The following is an 18535-nucleotide window of genomic DNA, read 5'->3' as shown; positions in this document are numbered from 1 at the left end:
AGACAACAGTGAGCGACCAGGCTCATGCACCTAGACAGCTTAGGAGACAGAATCTGCCCTTATGGATGAAATGCTCACACTTGCAGAGGGCTACAAGTCGTGTCTCATGTTTGAGCAGGCTTTCCTGGAACACATGCCAGATGACATACGGACAAAGATTTCTCAGACCCACGTAAGGTCGTGGCCTGAGTAGATGTCTATGCCACACAAAGCGCAAAAACAAGTCCGCCATGAACCAGTTGACTCGTTCTCATCCAGGTCAGCAGACTGGACCACACCCAACCAAGCACAACCATGCCCCAGCAAACCAACAGAGGCATCGAACACTAATTTGTGTTTTTATCCCCAATGGTGGGGTTCACAAGCACGAAGACACAGGCAGCCCTGCTCATTTTAGGAAAACACCCAGGCCAGCCATCGCTAATTGCTACAGCAGCTGGCCACACCAATAGCCTATTGCATGTCACCAACAAGGCAAGCGGCCGGCAGTTCCTGGTCGACATGGCTGTTGCACTCAGTGCCATCCACCCAACTGCCCTAGAGACATGAAAACACCCATGAGGTTCCACCCTCCAGGTGGCAAACAACACTGCCATCAAGAACTTTGGCACATGCAACATCCAAATACAACTCAGCAGAGAAAATTTCCAGTGGAATTTCACACTAGCTTCTGTGACACATCGCTCCTCTGCACAGACTTTCTACGAGCCTATAGCCTGCTGGTGGACATGAAGGCCAAATGCCTGGTCTATGCCCCGACATTCTAAAATATTCAGCTTAAAGCAACCAACGCTTGTTATGCAAGCATGGCCACGGTGAGTGCCCCAAAAGACAAGTACAGACGCATCTTGGATGAATTCCCCTCCATCCTCAGACTGCAATTTACTTCCACCACGTCACAGCACGGGGTGCAACACCACATCGCGACCCAAGGACCCCTGCTCCAAACCAAAGCCAGAATATTTCCCCCAGATAAACTGCAATTGGCCAAAGAAGAACTTTCTCAGATGCAGGAGTTGGGCATAGTCCGCAGGTCCGACAGTTCGTGGGTGTCCCCACTTCACGTGGTCCCAAACTCATAAGGCGGGTGGTGGCCTTACAGAGATTATCATCACCTAAATGACTCCACCGCATCCGACCGTTACCCAGTCCCACATATACAAGACTCCACATCCAACCTGCATGGTGCAAAGGTTTTCTCAAATGTTGATGTAGTGCATGGCTATTACTCAGACGACTTTGAGAAGATGGCTATCATCACCCCATTCAGACTCTTTGAATTCCTCCACAAGCTGTTTGGCTTCAAGAACACGGTGCTAGCCTTTCAGCGCTTGATGGATGCGGTGGGCAGAGACTTGTAGCATTACTACATACTAAAGTTCACATTGTTGGGCTCTGTAACATTTATGAAAGGATAATAGCTAGGGTACAAAGTCTTTAAAGTTTTCCTTTTGCTTCTTTTCTCAATGTTCTTCAATTCCTCTGCATCTTTTACAATAACATACTCAGGGAAGACCACAATTGCTCCTTAGATGTTGGATAGGAGAAACGTTTTCCAGTGGTCTCAGATTTCTGGATTCAGTACAAAGTAATCCCAAGGTTGTCAAGACAATATAAATATAATTGCTCCAAAAAAAATCTTCAAACTCATAAAATGCTATTGCCTTTAAAACACTTCTATCTTAGAGATTCTTAGTTTCAACTGATCTCAGCTCTTCCTGACAACATCTGCACCTTAAGCCTTTCATTCTAACTTACTGGTGACAGATTATGAGTTTAAAATTAGAATATCTGCCGCAGTACCTTCCTTATTGTACATCATATTAAGCATCTTGTCTGGCAGATCACAGAAAGCATTAAGCTACATCAGAAAATGCCAAAAGATTACATTTCAGAGGGGAATTAACGAAAGATGCTTCCGCTTGATGTGGAAGCATAGGAACAATATCGAAATTTTTTTTAAATGGACTGAATAATGAAGAATTATACTCAAATTCCCCATAGTTCAGGAATGATTATATAGAAGTCAATAAATGGCATGATGCATGTTGTAACCCACCCATGTGCAGGCAGTTTTACAGTATAATGGGCAGAACATTATCCTCTGTTGTTTGCTCTGAAGTGCCATGGAATACTGAGAATCACTAAAATTCAATTGTTTTTATTTTTTTTCTGTTTTTAAAATTTTCCCATAAAAATGTAAACAATTTTGAAATGAACAATTTCATTTTTATCAAGGGTCATTCTGTGATGACCAAATAGAGCTAACCATGTGATATTTTCAAAACTATTGACAAACAAGTACATCTTGCTGCCCTGATCACAAATTACACTAATTGACTTTATTGTTGGCTGGTTTTATTGGTACAGCTTACACTAATTTAAAAAAAACCTGTTATCCCTTTGGATATTACACAGCAAATTTATTACTAAATTATTCAATGAATTAATAAATTTAACATGCTTGTGATTTGAGCTTCGATGTCTGTTGCATTATCAAACCTGTTTGCCATGGTGATGGCCTACACATTTTTATTCAAATTATTTTGTTGTTAAAATCCCAAATTGTCATCAAAGTATTTGATAGGGAAATCCATTTATCTGTTTTACTTAAATGATAAGGAGAGAATATCGAGTAGTCCTTCTCTTTTATCCCTCTCTATCTCTCTACTTCTCACTTTCCCTCCTTTCTTTCCTCTTTTTAGCAGTTAATGCATGAGATTTGGCAGACAGGACAAGTTTTAATAACACCTACTCCAGCTGCAGTATTGATCACTACAGCAAAGGAGAATTGCAAGGATATCTGAGAAGACAAGGGATGAACTGGAAGTAAAATTGCCCAGGAAAGCAGAAGTCTTCTGCAGCAGCCTTCCTCCAGAGATTTAATCAGTTTCGTGCTTACAGATCAAGAGCCCATTGTTTGTGGTGTCAAGAATACACTGAGGTCTTTGCTGCCCTTATTCATTTAATGAAATAGAATGATTAATAGCCATTATTCTCATACCTTAACCTATCCACATTAATGACAGCGTAAAGAGTCTCCAGCTTGAGAAATAAAGAAAAGAGAGTTTGGGAATTAGAATGCAAAGAGTGGATTAAGAGGCACACACACACATTCATTTGATTTCTTTCATCATAATATTTTTGAACAGCTTGGAAAAATGAACTGGGATTTTAAAAAAATCCAATTTAAAAGAAAGGATCAAGCTGTACGACACCCAATTGGTCTTTTTACATGTTGCCTGCCATTCACATGCACAGAATGTAATTGTATTTTGGTTTCCAAGGAAATGTTAATGCCAATCATAATTTTCATCATTATTTTTCACTGAGAAAGCAAACTGAAGAGCTCAAATGCAATATTAAATGGAAAATTATTAAGTCCCAAGGTGATGTAGTGAATGAATGTACATTTGGGATAATACCAGAATCAAAATAGTGATAAAAACTTGTCAAATTAAACTAATATTATAAAGCTTTTATTGACTAAAGAACCAGTCAATAAACAGAATGGATATTGGGGCAGTACAGGAAAATAGAAAAGCTGGAATCATTCAAGGAACACTCAGATGCTGTATGGAAAATCTTTTGGAGAACTGAACTAAGATAAACTAATTTTGATCACTCCAAACATAAAGAATTATGGATATAAAGTTTAAAGATTTTTAAGAAACATCTTATGATGCTGATGAGTGTGTATGTATGCATTTTCAACTTATGATGTTTGTGTGTGTGTGTGTGTGTGTGTGTGTGTGTGTGTGTGTGTGTGTGTGTGTGTGTGTGTGTGTGTGTGTGTGTGTGTGTGTGTGTGCATTGTGGTCTGGAGAAACACTATTTCATCAGATTGTATAGGTAAAATCAGATGAAACAGTAAATAAAGAACAATTTCTGACATTACATATGATACAAACTGGGTCCTGCAACACACAATGCTGCTTTTACACAGAGATTCCATCAAATTGATATGTTAATGATTTATGTTTAAAGTCAGGTCAAACTGGATCGGAGCATTCACACTAAACCAAGAAAAGCCAGTTCAGTGCGACCTTTTACATAGGGATCTGGCATCCCAATGCAAAAGAAGGCGGGACCTGCAACATTACAGTGTTGGCATCCCAGGAAGGCAGGTAAGCCTTTTACACTGGAGCCAATGCGAAACGCACCAGCTCTGATACTACCTACTTTGTTTGGAAAGAACCAGGATGAAGTTACCCCCATGCCATGTTTGATGCATTCACAAAGGTAAGTGATGCAATCAAATGGCAGTTAATTACCATCTTTCAAGGGCAGTGAAAAAGGGCCTCACATGAAAAGCACCCAACAGGATCTCTGAGGAATTCTCCCTCCAACAGGATGGATGAAAAAAGACATTCCAGCATGCAGCACATAGTTATAGCAGATATCTACAATCTTGTTCTGAAAAAGAGAAATGATCATGGTTGCTACCATTAGATTTTCATTTCATTACAACAAACTCAAAAATATTACCTAATCTGAATATATTTTAAAATGAAATGGATGGTTGAACTAAAAGCCAGTCAAGACAATGTACCACGTTAACAGTGACAATACGTGAAACAGTGTAGAGATAATACTGGATCAATTTCCAAACATCTCACTTGGAATGTAAGGGGCTTGGTGTTCTACCATTCACCTATAAGGTACAGTTGTAAGATGATGCACAGCCAGTAATGCATGCCCCAAGGCAGGTTCCAGCGCTCAAGCAGGAATTTGACCAAATGACATCACTTGGGGTCATAAAGAAAGTGGAGGATCCCAAAGAATGGGTGAATTCAATGGTGTATGTTAAAAGGAATGCTGACATATATGTGTACATGGACCAAAAAGACTCGAATGCTAATATAAAGAGGGAACATTACCTCCGACATTACCAGTGAGATGGCTGGTGCAAAGTTTTTCACTAAATTGGATACATCCCAGGGCTTCTGGCAAATAAAATTGCATGAAGGTAGCACAAAATACTGAACATTTCACACACTGTTTGGTTGATACTCCTATTTGATGATACCTTTTGGAATTTCCTCAGCTCCAAAAGAGTTCTATAGGACTATGGAGCACATCATAGAAAGCATAAATGGGGAATGTGTGTACATGGATGACATGATCCTATGGGGATCCAACAGGAACAACACAATGAGAAGCTCATCAAAGTGCTATAATGAATCCAGAAGTATGGATTAAAGATAAACAGAGAAAAATGTCAGTTTGAAGTGAAGGAAATCACCTTTCTGGGAGATTAACTGATGGAGGCAGGTGTGGAGCAAGGGGAAAGCAATTTTAGAGATGCCCAGACCCATTGACCAAAAAATAATCAATTGCATTGGTAAATTCATACCAAGCCAAAGGAAGTTGTTACAGGACAAATATGAATTCAAGTGGACAAACAATCATGAGGAAAATTGGGGATGACTGAAGACTATTCTAACTACAGAACCAGTGCTTTTAATGTTCTTTGATGCATTCAGAAGGACGAAAATATCTATGGATGATTCAAAAGATGGAATAGGTGCCATACTACTTCAGGCTGTGGGAGAAAACTGGAGGCCAGTAGCATATGCATCAAGGACGATGACAACATCTGAAGATCGATGTGTACAGATCAAGAGAGTGTCTAGATCTGGTCTATAGTCTACCAAAGTTCATGGCAGAGACAGAGCAGAAGCCATTAATAGCAATAATCAAGCAAGATCTCAGTAAAATGTCACTGCAAATCCAAAGACTGATGATGACACTATAATTTTATAATGTTGTATAGAGGGAAACTTAATGTGTTGGCTGTTGCATTATCCAGGGCAATGACGCAGAGTGGAGCTCACAATGAGAGTTCCACAGAGACAGATGTGAATCTCCACGTGAATCTAATCATTGAATCTCTTCCTGTATCTGACATGAAATCCAAGAAGATACAGCTGAAACAGGAAAGGACACAGTTCTACAGAAGATCATCAAAAATCTGATTGAAGGATAGCCTAGAATGTCAGCCATACTACAACATCAGAGCTGAGCTGAGTGTTGTCAATGGGCTTCTACTCAGACAGAGCAGAATTATCACTTCTCAATCACTGCAACAAGAGATGGAGAAAAGGGTGCATGAGGGGCAACTTGGAATGTAAAAATGCAAGAGGTGGGCCAGAAGTGCTATTTATTGGCCAGGTTGACATTAACAGGATGGTTCCAGCTATGAGACCTGTTTGAAACATCACACAATGCAGACAAAGGACATGATATTAACTGACCTATCAGCAAAACCACAGCAGAAAGTTGGGACTGATCTGATCCACATCGATGGAAAGAATTACTTGCTGGTTATTAATTATCTATCGAACTATCTGGAGATTGCACTGCTTCCTAACATGCCTGCTGCTTGTGTGATCAAATATATGAAATCAATCATTGCAAGACATGGAATTCCTCAGTCTACACTGACAATGGACAATGCTACAGCTGTAGTGAATTCCAGAACTTTTCAAAAGCATATGATTTTCGATATATATAACTTCAAGTCCTCTGCATCCACAGTCAAACGAGAAAGCAGAGAAAGGGGTGCACATAGTTAAACAGTTGGTTAAGAAACCACTAGACAGTGACTCAGATCTGTATCTAGCTCTTTTGAGTTACAAATCTTTGCCATTTGAACATGGCATGTCACCCACTGAGTTTCTGATGAAACGTAGACTATGCACCAGACTTCCTTACTCTGCAGGCCCAAATAAGAACAGAGATGTCAAAAATGTCGAATGGAAACAAAAGCACCTGCAAATGGAGACAAAAAGCAAACTGTGAGAAGTCAGAAAGAAGCTTAGGGCTACTGGCAGAACATGTCACAGTGAGTCTTGAGATTCCATCACTTGGGACAAAAAGGCCACTGTTTTGGGGGAAATAAATCCAAGATCCCACACTGTCAGGACAGAGGATGTTCAAATACAGAGGAGAAATCGAAAGAGCCTGCTGAAAAATCAAGAGACTCTGCAGCAACAGATGAATGCGGAAGTTTCAGCCAACAGAGGAAACACCACCAGTGCTAGACAGTAGTGGACCAGCAGAGCCACACAACCACCTGTGTTAAGAAGATCCACATGCATTATCAAAGCACCTGACAGACTGAATCACCAAAAGGTGAAGAACTGCACATTTAAAAAATGTTGTTCTGCTGATGTTGTGTTTAGATTTGTGATGAACTTTAAATTGAAATGAATAATGTATTAGTGTGTCATGTTGTTAGGAATGGGAAGCTAGTGATAGAGTGCTAGTGATCCTCTTGACCACTTGAGGGTGTCACAGACTAGTTTTGTTGCAGCTTCGGTGGGATTCAAGATGGATGTCTCCATACGGTCTTGTGTCCTTTAGCTAATAAAATATAGTTGCTTTAAAAGAACCCAAGTTTCTTTATTACAATAAAAGAAACATCACAAAGGATAACCAACATTTTGGGTCTGAGCCCTTCATCAAGGTAAGAGCAAAAGGCAGTCAGGTGCCTGAATAAAATAGTGAAGAGAGGGAAGGAGAGGGGAGTGGAGTACAGGCTAAAAGGTTAGAGGTCATAGGTGGATGTAGATGGGAGAGTAGAATAGAAAGAAAGCAGAAGTTATAGGGTGAGGGGATAGTTCTGAAAAGAGAGGGAGATGGAGGAAAGAAAAGGAGGGATGGGGAAGAGAGATTAAGAGGAGGGATTTGATGGAAACTGGAGAATTTGCTTGTTGCTCATATCTTACAGAAGAGTGCAGAACCAAAACGATGCTTACCCTTTACTTCCTATAGATGCTGCATGACCTGTTGAATTTCTCCAGCACTTTTGTGTTATCACTGCATCTGCAGACTTCCCCATACGGTATATTCATGAATTCACATGGCAATCCAAGATGCTACTCTTGTCTTATACTGTATTCATAACTGTGAGGCAGTCCTTCCAGAATTGGTGACAATGTACAGAAAAGGTCTGACAGAAACATGAACAGCAGATAAACCATCAGGCTACCATTTTGGAGTACTGCATTCCAATTAGTGCCCTCATCCAACATCATGCTGATGAATAGATATTGAGTCCCAGAATGTCCCTCCCCTCATCTCAAAAGGAGTGTCAATAATGTACAAAATAAGGGTGTGATTGTGTTGGAGAGTGTGTGGAGAGCAGTCATCAGGATATTGAGAGGTTTGGAAGACTTCAGTTATAGGGAGAGATTGGATAGGCCAGAATTTATTGCATGAGATAAAATAGGTCGAAGAATAACCTGCTGAAAGTATATAAATAAAAGATAGGCGAAATAGCATCTGTTTCCCATAGTATCAAAAACAAGAGGGCATGAAGGCATTTTGAGATTTTAAAAGGGATTGTGAGTAGTTGCTCTCTTGAACTCACTGACTGATGAGTGATGGAGTCAGATACAATTATTTTGATGAAGATGCATTTCCACAGACACAGTGAGGCAAGGCATAGAAAATATGGTCCCAAAGGCAAATAGGAGTCTAAATGGCCAAAATGGTTGTCAAGAACACGGTAGGCAAAGACCCCGTTTTTTGCTCTGGACATATCCACGACTCTTACTCTTTGATTCCTGACAGATTTCAATCGGCTGTTGCAAGTTTTTTTTAATTGTGTGCTGGTTTCCGTAATTCTTTCAAGTCAGTGTGGTAAATTAAGAAGTCTGTCTCGAATTCACACCTGTAAAATAAGTTGATCACACACATGAAAACTCATTCATGAAGCTGACTAAAAGTTGGAGTAGAGGTCATCACAGGGCAGGGTAAGCTTTTGGGTAAAAGAGTGAAATGGAGAATGGTTGAGTTCAGGAAGCCAAATTCTCTCAAGAACAGGATCAGGAGCATGATGGAATATATTCCACTTGCATAGTCAATAGCACGCAAGAAACTCCACACCATACAGGATACAGCAGCTTATTGAACAGTCACCTCATCCAGCACCATTCACTCACTCTACCGCTGATGCACATAGGTGCAGGAGTTGGTACCATCTATTGGATACACTGCACAGAGACTCCTTAGACAGGACCTTCAAACCCACAACATCTACCAGCTACAAGGACAAAATGACAGCAAAATCAATGGGATACTACTAGCTGGAAGTCCCCTTCAAGCCACGCACCATGCTGACTTGGAAATATTCCTTCACCTCTGTCACTCCCATAACAGTGACCCAAATCATGCTCGATTGGGTCTGCACTTATCCCTTTCACATTTTATGCAGTTGCAACTATCTTTTATGATTCTGTGCTCACAATTGATTTCAAGGCCTGGCTACCACTGTTGTTCCATAAAACTGGGCACGTTATGAGCAGAGATCAGGCCTCCGGGAATGGATCAGGAATATGGCCTTTCGACCGCTTGACATTTTAAAGACCTTTAAAAGTTACCTAAAAATAAAGTTAAGGGAAATTAAGAAAAGAAAATTAAACATCATTTACATGGAGGCAGTCATTTAAAATTGAGTTAGAGTTTCTCACTGAGAATGGAGAAACTTTTAATTTTCTACGCTAGAGACCTGTCAGGCCATTGCCTACTTTAAAGTAGACATTAAAGGGCGAGTGTGTGTGTTTTTCTGGCGGCGGATTGAGCGGCCACTGAACCGAACATGCCCAAGTGTCCCGGTGTGACAAGGAAGTTTACTTCGCTGAGAAGGTGACAGCCCTGGGAAAGGATTGGCACCGACCCTGTCTGAAGTGTGAAAAATGCAAGAAGACCTTGACACCTGGTGCCATCTCTGAGCACGACTCGAAGCCCTACCGCACCAAACCCTGCTACTCGGCCCTCTTCGGGCCCAAAGGATTTGGGCACGGCGGAACTGAGAGCCATTCGTATAAGTAACTCCCAGGTCCTCAGTTGGGGATGAAGAAGAGGGAAGAAAGTGCATTTACAAACAATGAACCGGTTTCGTGTGCTCCAAATTCCTGGCATGTCATGTTGGAGTTGAGACTCCCTGCCCGTCAGAAACAGCCTGTCCCAATAATCCAAGTCCCGATGGGCTGGTGTTGAACATCAGGAAGTTTGACTCATCACAGGATATGAAGGGAGGGCTCATTCTGGCTGTTCATCATCTGGTAGAATTTACCCCGCTTCACCCCAATTTTAGAATTAACTGGGCATCTTGTTGACCTACTTTGACCTGGAGCCCTTGAAAACCTTTCTCTGTTGTGCTATAAATGTCTTTAAACTAATTTGTAATGATAAAACTGTAATTTTGTTTCCAAAAAATTAAAATAAATAAAACTGGTTCAACCTGAAAAAAAAAGTAGACATTAAAAAAAAAATCAAGGAATTGATCATGTTGAATGGCAAAATAAGCCTGAGAGAATGGGTGGTGGACCACATTCCTTTTTATCCTTGTGTTGGTTGGAGGATATGTATTGAACTTGTTGGTAGGGTATAAACTTGTGCAGCAAAATTGACCCAAGAGAGATTTTCCACTAATCCAGGAGAGCAGGTGAAGCTCTGGAGCACCACTGCAGATTGCTTGGGGGTCATCGTAGCTGTTTAAGGTCAAACATTGTACAGTTTGATGAAAAATGACAAAGTGAACAGCAATAGCATTGCCACAGCAAAGGATCTATTTCAAGATGTGACTGATTGTTGTGAACTCTCCAATCTCATCATCAACCCATGCACCATTTTTGAGCAGTCATGGACCAAGAGGTCAAGGAGAGACACTGGCCAAAATCATGCCCATTTGTGTCCAGCTATGTCCTGGAGCAGGACATGACCACTATTCATTAAGCCATCGAGGGCACGGAGCCAAACACTGTTTGGTGCATAACTGCGGTTCAAGTATGCATAGACTTTTCACTAAGTGGATAAACTATGTGATTAGGTGTATACTTGTGCAGCTGTAACCAAAGTGACAGAATTAAGTCATAGGAAGAGATTGAAGCTAAAACTAGTGATTAGCAGTGGGTCTCATTATGGCTCTGTGATTGCAACCACTAGCCAGGAAGCATGACTGGCTGTAGGACATTATAATCAAAATTATAATAATAAAATGAGGCTGGTTTCAGTCTGTGACAAGCTGCCAATAGAAAAAAATGATTTAACTTTCTATTGAGATCAAGACTGGTTGTGTGCCTTGTATTACACATTTTTCTCAAGTTTTCATATGCATTGTACAAATTTGTGCTCTGGGTCCAGTACTTCAAACACTGAGGCCATACATCAAGAATTCAAGCATATAAAGTAGTAGAGTCCACAGGATTTTCTGTCCATACATCTCTGCAATTAAATTTTAGTCATGTCTTCTGACAGAAGAAGCACTCTGATGGTATGTATGTTTATAAAATGTGTTACTTTTTATTGGACTATATATCAACATGATCACTTTTCTGAAACAACCTGTGGTCTAGATGAATAAATCATTTAGTACTTGGATGCTGTTGATGGCCTCAAGATATCCCAAAGTTGCTCAGTACCTTCTTTGGAAACCATTGTTATAAATGGAGGAAATCTAGCACCCAATTTACAAACAGCAAAGTCCCACAAATCGAACTAAGATAAATGAGCTTTAATGATGTTGGTGGAAGGATAAATATAAACTAAGAGTTCCATGAGAACTTTTACAACTTCTTTAGAAAGTAATGGGGGATGTGGTTTAGTGTGTTATCCAAAAGACAGAATTATTACACTGAATGTCCCATTCAAGTCTCGAGTGGAAGTTGAATCAACGACCTTTTGAATCAAGTTAAGAGCACTACTTGCAGATGATTGACAACTATTAATGGCACCGGAAGTTCTTACCCACAAATATCAAGCTGGAGCACATGCAGTGATTAAGGCCATCGATTTCCTCAGTGCACAGCATTTGGCCAAACAAATGCCATAGCACTTTACTATAAGTAACATGTTGAAAGCTGCCACAAGGACCATGTCACCGGACAATTGTATTTTTTTTTCCTATCACTGAATTCAGCAACAACAAAAAAAAAACATTTTTTTTTAAATCAGACCCAGAAACTTTGCTCAGTGTAAGGAATGGGCAGACAGAAATATTAAGGGAATGAATGTGCCTCATAAAATAAATCGTGCCAAGTTAGGACACTTGAAAGTTATTTTTCTCCAGCTCATTTCTGCCACAGATCCTCATCATACTTGTTCCAGTGAATTTCATCCATTTTCCCTTCACCTCCCGTGACTTAAATAATGTATGTAACGAAACCTGGTCAATCTCTCTGTGTTGATTCCAGCATTTTTCTTGCTGTGTTTCAGGCAATAACAGGTAGTGTTTGATAACTCGAGTTGCAGATATGGACTGACACTACCCTCTGTCCCACTCATGAGCAAGTTATTCCAATCTATGCAACCGTAGCTGGACAATTTATCTTCACACAAGTGGAATTCCATTTTGAAGTGTCACAATAAGGCAAGGTGTAAATAATTCTTTGTTAAACACAACTTACTTGGAATGCCTTTGTACAGATTTCTAGTATTGGATGGAGAACAACTCAAATTAACAATTAAACAAGTTTATTGTTTTAATGCTTCAAAAGCTAAATGTATATTTGACCATTTTCTATCTTCAATACATGCTTGATATTCTATATTATACTTTGTTATTAACAAGGTAGCATGATGTTGTACATGGAGGCTTGAGCAGATCAAGTGGTGAAATGCAGCTCTGTTAATAAAGCTGAGTAATGTATTCTGTAAAACAATTTCACAAAATAAATGGATATTAGCTAAACACACTCTGCTATAGGAACTCAATGGGTCAAGAAGCAGCAGTGGGAGAAAAAAGAATAGTGGACGTTTCAAGCCTTTATCAAAACTTTTGCTTCAGGTTCCGGCATCTGCATTCTCTTGTGTGTCATCTGAAATGAATACGAGGATTCAAGCTGTTACACTGAGAAATGTAAGTGCAGTACCACGTCACTTGTTGAATTCTTCATGAAAAATGTAGTTGTAATATGTCATTGGTACCCATGTAATAGTTTAACTATTTCTTTATAACTGCAACAACACGATTCAATTCTTACCTTGAGTGCTATCTGTGTGGAGTTTGCATATTCTCCATGCGGTCAAATGAGTTTGGAAATGTTTCCTCATGCGTAGATGAATGTAGAACCTGCAGACAGTTGATGGAAATGTGAAGAGAATAAGGCTAAATTATTGTAAATCAATGTTCACTGGTTGACGCAGACTCGATGAACCTAAGAGGCTGTTCTCATGTTGTACAACCCTGACACTATAAACAGCATAAATACCCACCTTTGGAAATTCCCCTGCAACTAAACTGTTAACAGGCCATGTTAGAAATGATAGATGAATGAACATGGGAAAAATAAAGCATTAATCTTCAATATAGAAACAGTGGTCAATGACGGTCAAAGGCAGAACAGATTTCAGCTGACACATCCTTATTCCATTCTTCCTCTAGATAACTCAGAGGAGAGAGAAACCTTAGTAATTTTGAGACTGTAAAATGTACATGAGCTTTAACACAAAAATTGAACACATTTACAAAAGTGTGTTCCAAATTCCAAGGACACTACCAAGTTGTGGTGGTGTCCTTCTTCTGGATTCCAGATCAATTATAAATGGGCAGAAATGGCTCCAGCCATAGAACATAGAACCCTACAGCACAGTCCAGGCCCTTCAGCCCTTGATGTTGTGCCAACCCACATATGTTCCTTAAAAAAATACTAAACTCTCCCTACCCTGTAACCTTCTATTTTACTTCCATGCATGTGCTTGTCAAAGAGTCTCTTAAATCCCCTTAATGTTTCAGCCTCCATCACCATCCCTGGCAAGGCGTTCCAGGCACCCACATATATGTTCTTGTTCTTCTTAATCTGCATATTTTATCTAGTAAATGATGAGGACAAGAAGGGTGTGGTGAGGTGATGGAAAGAAAGTGAACCAGGAAATGAAAAAACTGTCAAATTTTATGTCCACACCTCATTTGAAAAATATCAACTTCACAATTAATTGTTGTTGAGCTTAATGTAGATAAGATTATCTCTAACAATTACTGGTCCAGACAGCACTCAAGGCCCTGGATGACATTTGCAAATAAATTATTTAAACACCCACACACACACACTCACCCTCTCACACACTCTCACTCTCTCTCACACACACACCTACATTCACACACACTCTTACACTCACACACTCTCTCTCACACACATACCCTTAACTCACACACTCTCTCTCTCTCTCTCTCTCTCTCTCTCTCACACACACACACACACACACACACACACACACACACTCACACACTCTCACTCTCTCTCACACACACACCTACATTCACACACACTCTTACACTCACACACTCTCTCTCACACACATACCCTTAACTCACACACACTCTCTCTCTCTCTCACACACACACACACACACACACACACACACACACACACACACACACACACACACACACACACACACACACACACACACACACACACACACACACACACACACACACACACACTCTCAGGGCAACATCCGAGGTTCCAGCCATTTTCCATGCTTTGTTAATAACCTTCCTCTAATATAAAATTAGAAGTGGGAAAGCAAAATGTTTAATTCCATTTACAATTTCTTAATCATTCATGCCTATGGATGGCAAGTCTTTGATTTGACAAATTTTAATAATTTGATAAATAGCAAGTAATATCTCTACCACTGAAATGCCAGGTAATGACCAACTTCAATAACCATATATAACCATATAACCATTTACGGAGCGGAAACAGGCCATGTCGGCCTTTCGAATCTGCACCGGTTCACTAGAACAACTCCACTAGCTCAAACCTCCCGCTTTCCGCCAATAACCCTCCAACCCCCTCACCTCCATGTACACATCCAACCTTCTCTTAAATGACAGAAGGGACCCTGACACAACTATCTCATTCGGAAGATCATTCCATTCTGCCACCATTCGCTAAGTGAAAAAGCCACCTCTAATATTTCTCCTGAAGTGTTGCCCCCTTACCCTTAACTCATGGCCTCTTGTTCCAACCTCCCCTGCCCTCAGTGGAAAGAGTCTGTTTATGTCTAGTCTATCTATTCCTTTCATAGTTTTAAATACCTCTATCAAGTCCCCTCTCAGTCGTCTACATTCCAATGAATAAAGTCCCAGTCTCCTTAATCTCTCCCTGTAATCCAGATGCTGTAAGACAGGCAACATCCTGGTAAACCTTCTCTGCACCCTCTCCACCTTATCTATATCATTTCTATAATTTGGACACCAGAACTGAGCACAGTACTCCAAACCTGGTCTCACCAATGCCTTAAACAGCTGCAGCATCACCTCCCAGCTCCTATACTCTATACTATGAATTATGAAGGTCAGCATACCATATGCCTTCTTAACCACCCTGTCTACATGGGAATCCACCTTCAGTGAACTCTGTACCTAACCCTCAGGTCTCTTTGCTCCTCTGTGTGCCTCAATGACCTCTCCTTAACTGTATATGTCCTATTCTGGTTATTTTTACCGAAATGCAACACCTCACACTTGTCTACATTGAATTCCATCTGCCATCTTTCATCCCACTCTTCCAAACAAACCAAATCCTTCTGTAATCCAAGAAAATCTACCTCACTATCCACCACCCTATTTTCGTATCATCTGCATATTTGCTTACCCAGTTAATCACACCCTCCTCTAAATCATTAATATAAATGATAAACAACACCGATCACTGAGGCACCCCACTTGTCACAGGCTTCCAACCTGACATACAGTTGTCCACCATGACTCTCTAACCTTCGTCTTTGAAATTTAATGGCATTGTCATCATCAACTCACTATTAATGTTCTGGGAATTAACATTGACTAAAATTACAACTAGCCCACCCACATAAATAACATGGCTACAAGAGCAGGATTAGAGTTCATGATATCCTCCAGCAAGTGACTCAGTTTCTGACATCCAAAAACATTTCCACCATCTGCAGGATATCCCCTTTGCCTGCATGAGAAGCTCAATACCATTAAACATAATGCAGTCCACTCTGTGGCCACCATCTTCACCACATTAAATATTAATTTTCTCCACCACTGGAAAACATTGGCTGCAGTGCACACATTCTACAAAAATCTCACCCAAGCATCTCTCAATCTCATGGCATTTTATGCCAAACAGAAGGGTGGAAAATTCATGAGAAGAGAACCATCTGCAGGTTTCCCTCTTCGGTTCACATCACTCTGATAAGGCAATTAATGTCCGTTCATCAATATAATACAATCTAAATCCTGGAATTTCCTTGTTCACACACTTATGGAAACATCTTAATCTGAAGATCTGCAATAGTCCAAGAAGTTTATTCACCAGAACTCTCTCAAGGGCAATTTGAGATGGGCAATAATTCTTGGTCTTGCTAGTGTCACACAAGCTCTGAAAAATAAATTAAACAAAATGAAAGCGAGCTTGGAGCAAATCTCTTAAATAACTTATCAAGAAATTAGTATCACTTATTTGAAATTGTTATCTATGGAGACAACAAATCATTGCAGCTGAACACCACAAGACATCTTAGTAACAACGAGTCAAGCAAAGGACTAATTCAGCGTGCAGTACATCATAGTATATGCACACAAGAGAGTGTGTTTATGAAGTGCTTGGTACAAATGGGATGGATCAGGGCACTTATAATCTTCAATTCAATTAGGGAGCAATATGCCATCTGACCAATTTAAATTAAACTTGTGGTGATGAAGAAACTTGCACTTTCAGTTCAGTGGAAGTTCAGTTTTATGTGCAATCCAGAATGAATCCTTGGGCACAGTAATTATAAAATTTTGCAGAAATTATTGTTTTGGCACGCTTAAGTTCCAGTGGTAATTAGAACAAAAGTTATACATTTGCATGTTCAGGTCCCATTGAGGAGAAACATTTACTGATTGTAAAATAAGCATTGTTATATTCTTCAAGTATGTGTTAGGGGAATTCTTGAGTTTTTTGAGTTGAGCTGCTTGATGCACTTGCAACACAAGTAAATTCTTCTCAAAGTATTACTCTGGCATCTCTGGCATCAAGACCATATTAACTTATTGATTTGGTAAGCTCAATTCATTCAACAATTCTGAAGAATGACAATTATACATTGTGGAAATAATTCTTTCTGTTAATTCCTTAATTAGGAATAAAAGAACAAAGAACAGATGGGTCTTGCCAATGTATATTTTCCGATATGAGATGAATCCATCATTGGAAGGATTTTGCCTTGCCTCTCACACCCGAGGATGCATTGTACATGAGATCAAGGTTTATTGCTCCCATTGATTTGTGTAACAGCACTGGATTTCAATAGGCCTACAGTGACTCCCCTATTTCAGTTTGTGGCTGATAAATTGACACCAACAATAAATTTCTTCACTATACAGTCATTCCATGCTGGCATTAGAAAGAGTATTGTAGCCACGGCATTCAGGAAGTGACTGATGCAGTGTTCTACAAGGCTGACAGCTTCATCCATTTACCAGGCATTGTGAAATGCAGTTGGTGAGACAGCAGATGTTTTAGCTGTTAATGGATTTTCTAGAGTCTTGGGTGTGGTGGTATATACCTATATAGGTGATTTAAGTGAGTTCAATGACACATACAAATCACCTGGGCTTCCATTGCCTCACTTTGCTGTTGGGCTGTAGTAGTGATGACAAATGGCTGGAATCAAAACCCTATCTTCTTGAGCAGTGTTATATATTCTTGTTACTTAGGAAATGGTGTTATGTTTGTGATGAAAAATTGATATGGATTTAAATTTGAAAAACTGAAGAAAATAGATTACGAGAAATATATAATTGAGATAAACATTTAATTTTGAACTTTCAACTGCAAGCAGCAGGCTACTCACTTGCTTACACCTTCCAGAGAGGGAACACATGAAAGGCATGAGTTTTATTGGGAGAGGTTGAATATATTGAGTTTATAGCCCAAGAATGAAGGTGCCTGAGGGGCGACCATATTAAGGTGAAGGCATGATAAAGTGAATACTCACAGCTTACTTGTCAGTGTAGATCATTCTAAAATGAGATGGCATTTGTTTAACGCGAGAGGGGAGAAATTTAATAGGGTTTGGAGAGGCAACCTTTGCACTTACAGGATAGGCTGTGCCTAGAATGATCTGCAAGAGGAAGCTATGGATGCAGGTATACAATATTTAAAAGTCAATGGATACATAGACAAGAAGAGCCTAGAAATACCTCCCCTTGCTATTAACAAATCCTCTGGTTATAGACATTCTGTTAGTTTTCCTAATCAACTTTTACTTGCACACTACATTGTAAATCATGCACCAGAACACCCAGAGAAATTAAGGCACATCATCTTATCATCATACCAATCAGAAAATGACTCTTTCCAAACAATTATCCATGCCCAGGGCCGGTGCTACCATTAGACCAACTAGACAGCTTTCTAGGACACAGACCTCAGAGGGGCAATGTCAGGGTAGCCAGATGTCTGGTTTTAGGCCAGAGAGTCCAGCTTTAGAGGCTCTCTGTCCTCCATTTGGTGCCACCTCAAGCTGGATGTTCATTTTTCCTCCTTTTGGGAGTGGAGGG

The 18535-nt window shown here is 40.0% G+C and overlaps 2 protein-coding genes across 14 annotated transcripts in view; one reads left to right on the top strand and one right to left on the bottom strand.

The window, feature by feature from the left end:
* Window positions 1–18535, bottom strand: part of LOC138751446 (uncharacterized) — a 74806-nt gene that overhangs the window by 36194 nt on the left and 20077 nt on the right. For 6 of the 13 annotated variants that reach the window (XR_011349927.1, XR_011349931.1, XR_011349935.1 and 3 more), the window contains 2 exons: window positions 16302–16367; window positions 12993–13081 (listed from right to left, as the gene is read on the bottom strand). Coding sequence is in view for 4 of the 13 variants with exons in the window: in XM_069913731.1 (XP_069769832.1) it covers window positions 12993–13081; window positions 16302–16367 (155 nt within the window). In the remaining 9 variants the exon portion in view is untranslated. Of the gene's footprint in view, window positions 1–12466; window positions 12828–12992; window positions 13082–13673; window positions 13822–16301; window positions 16368–18535 lie in introns of those variants that run through there. The other 7 variants (XR_011349929.1, XR_011349930.1, XR_011349933.1 and 4 more) reach the window with 4 other exon arrangements.
* On the top strand, window positions 9608–10187 carry LOC138753158 (cysteine-rich protein 1-like). Its single transcript, XM_069915752.1, is given in 2 exon segments — window positions 9608–9620; window positions 9623–10187. Coding segments are annotated over 2 exon segments (231 nt in total). The 3' UTR covers window positions 9841–10187.

This window comes from Narcine bancroftii, chromosome 1, assembly GCF_036971445.1.
Source record: "Narcine bancroftii isolate sNarBan1 chromosome 1, sNarBan1.hap1, whole genome shotgun sequence".
Classification (NCBI taxonomy): Eukaryota; Metazoa; Chordata; class Chondrichthyes; order Torpediniformes; family Narcinidae; genus Narcine; species Narcine bancroftii.
Note: the sequence above shows the minus strand (reverse complement) of the source record. Positions and strands in the feature narration are given on the sequence as shown.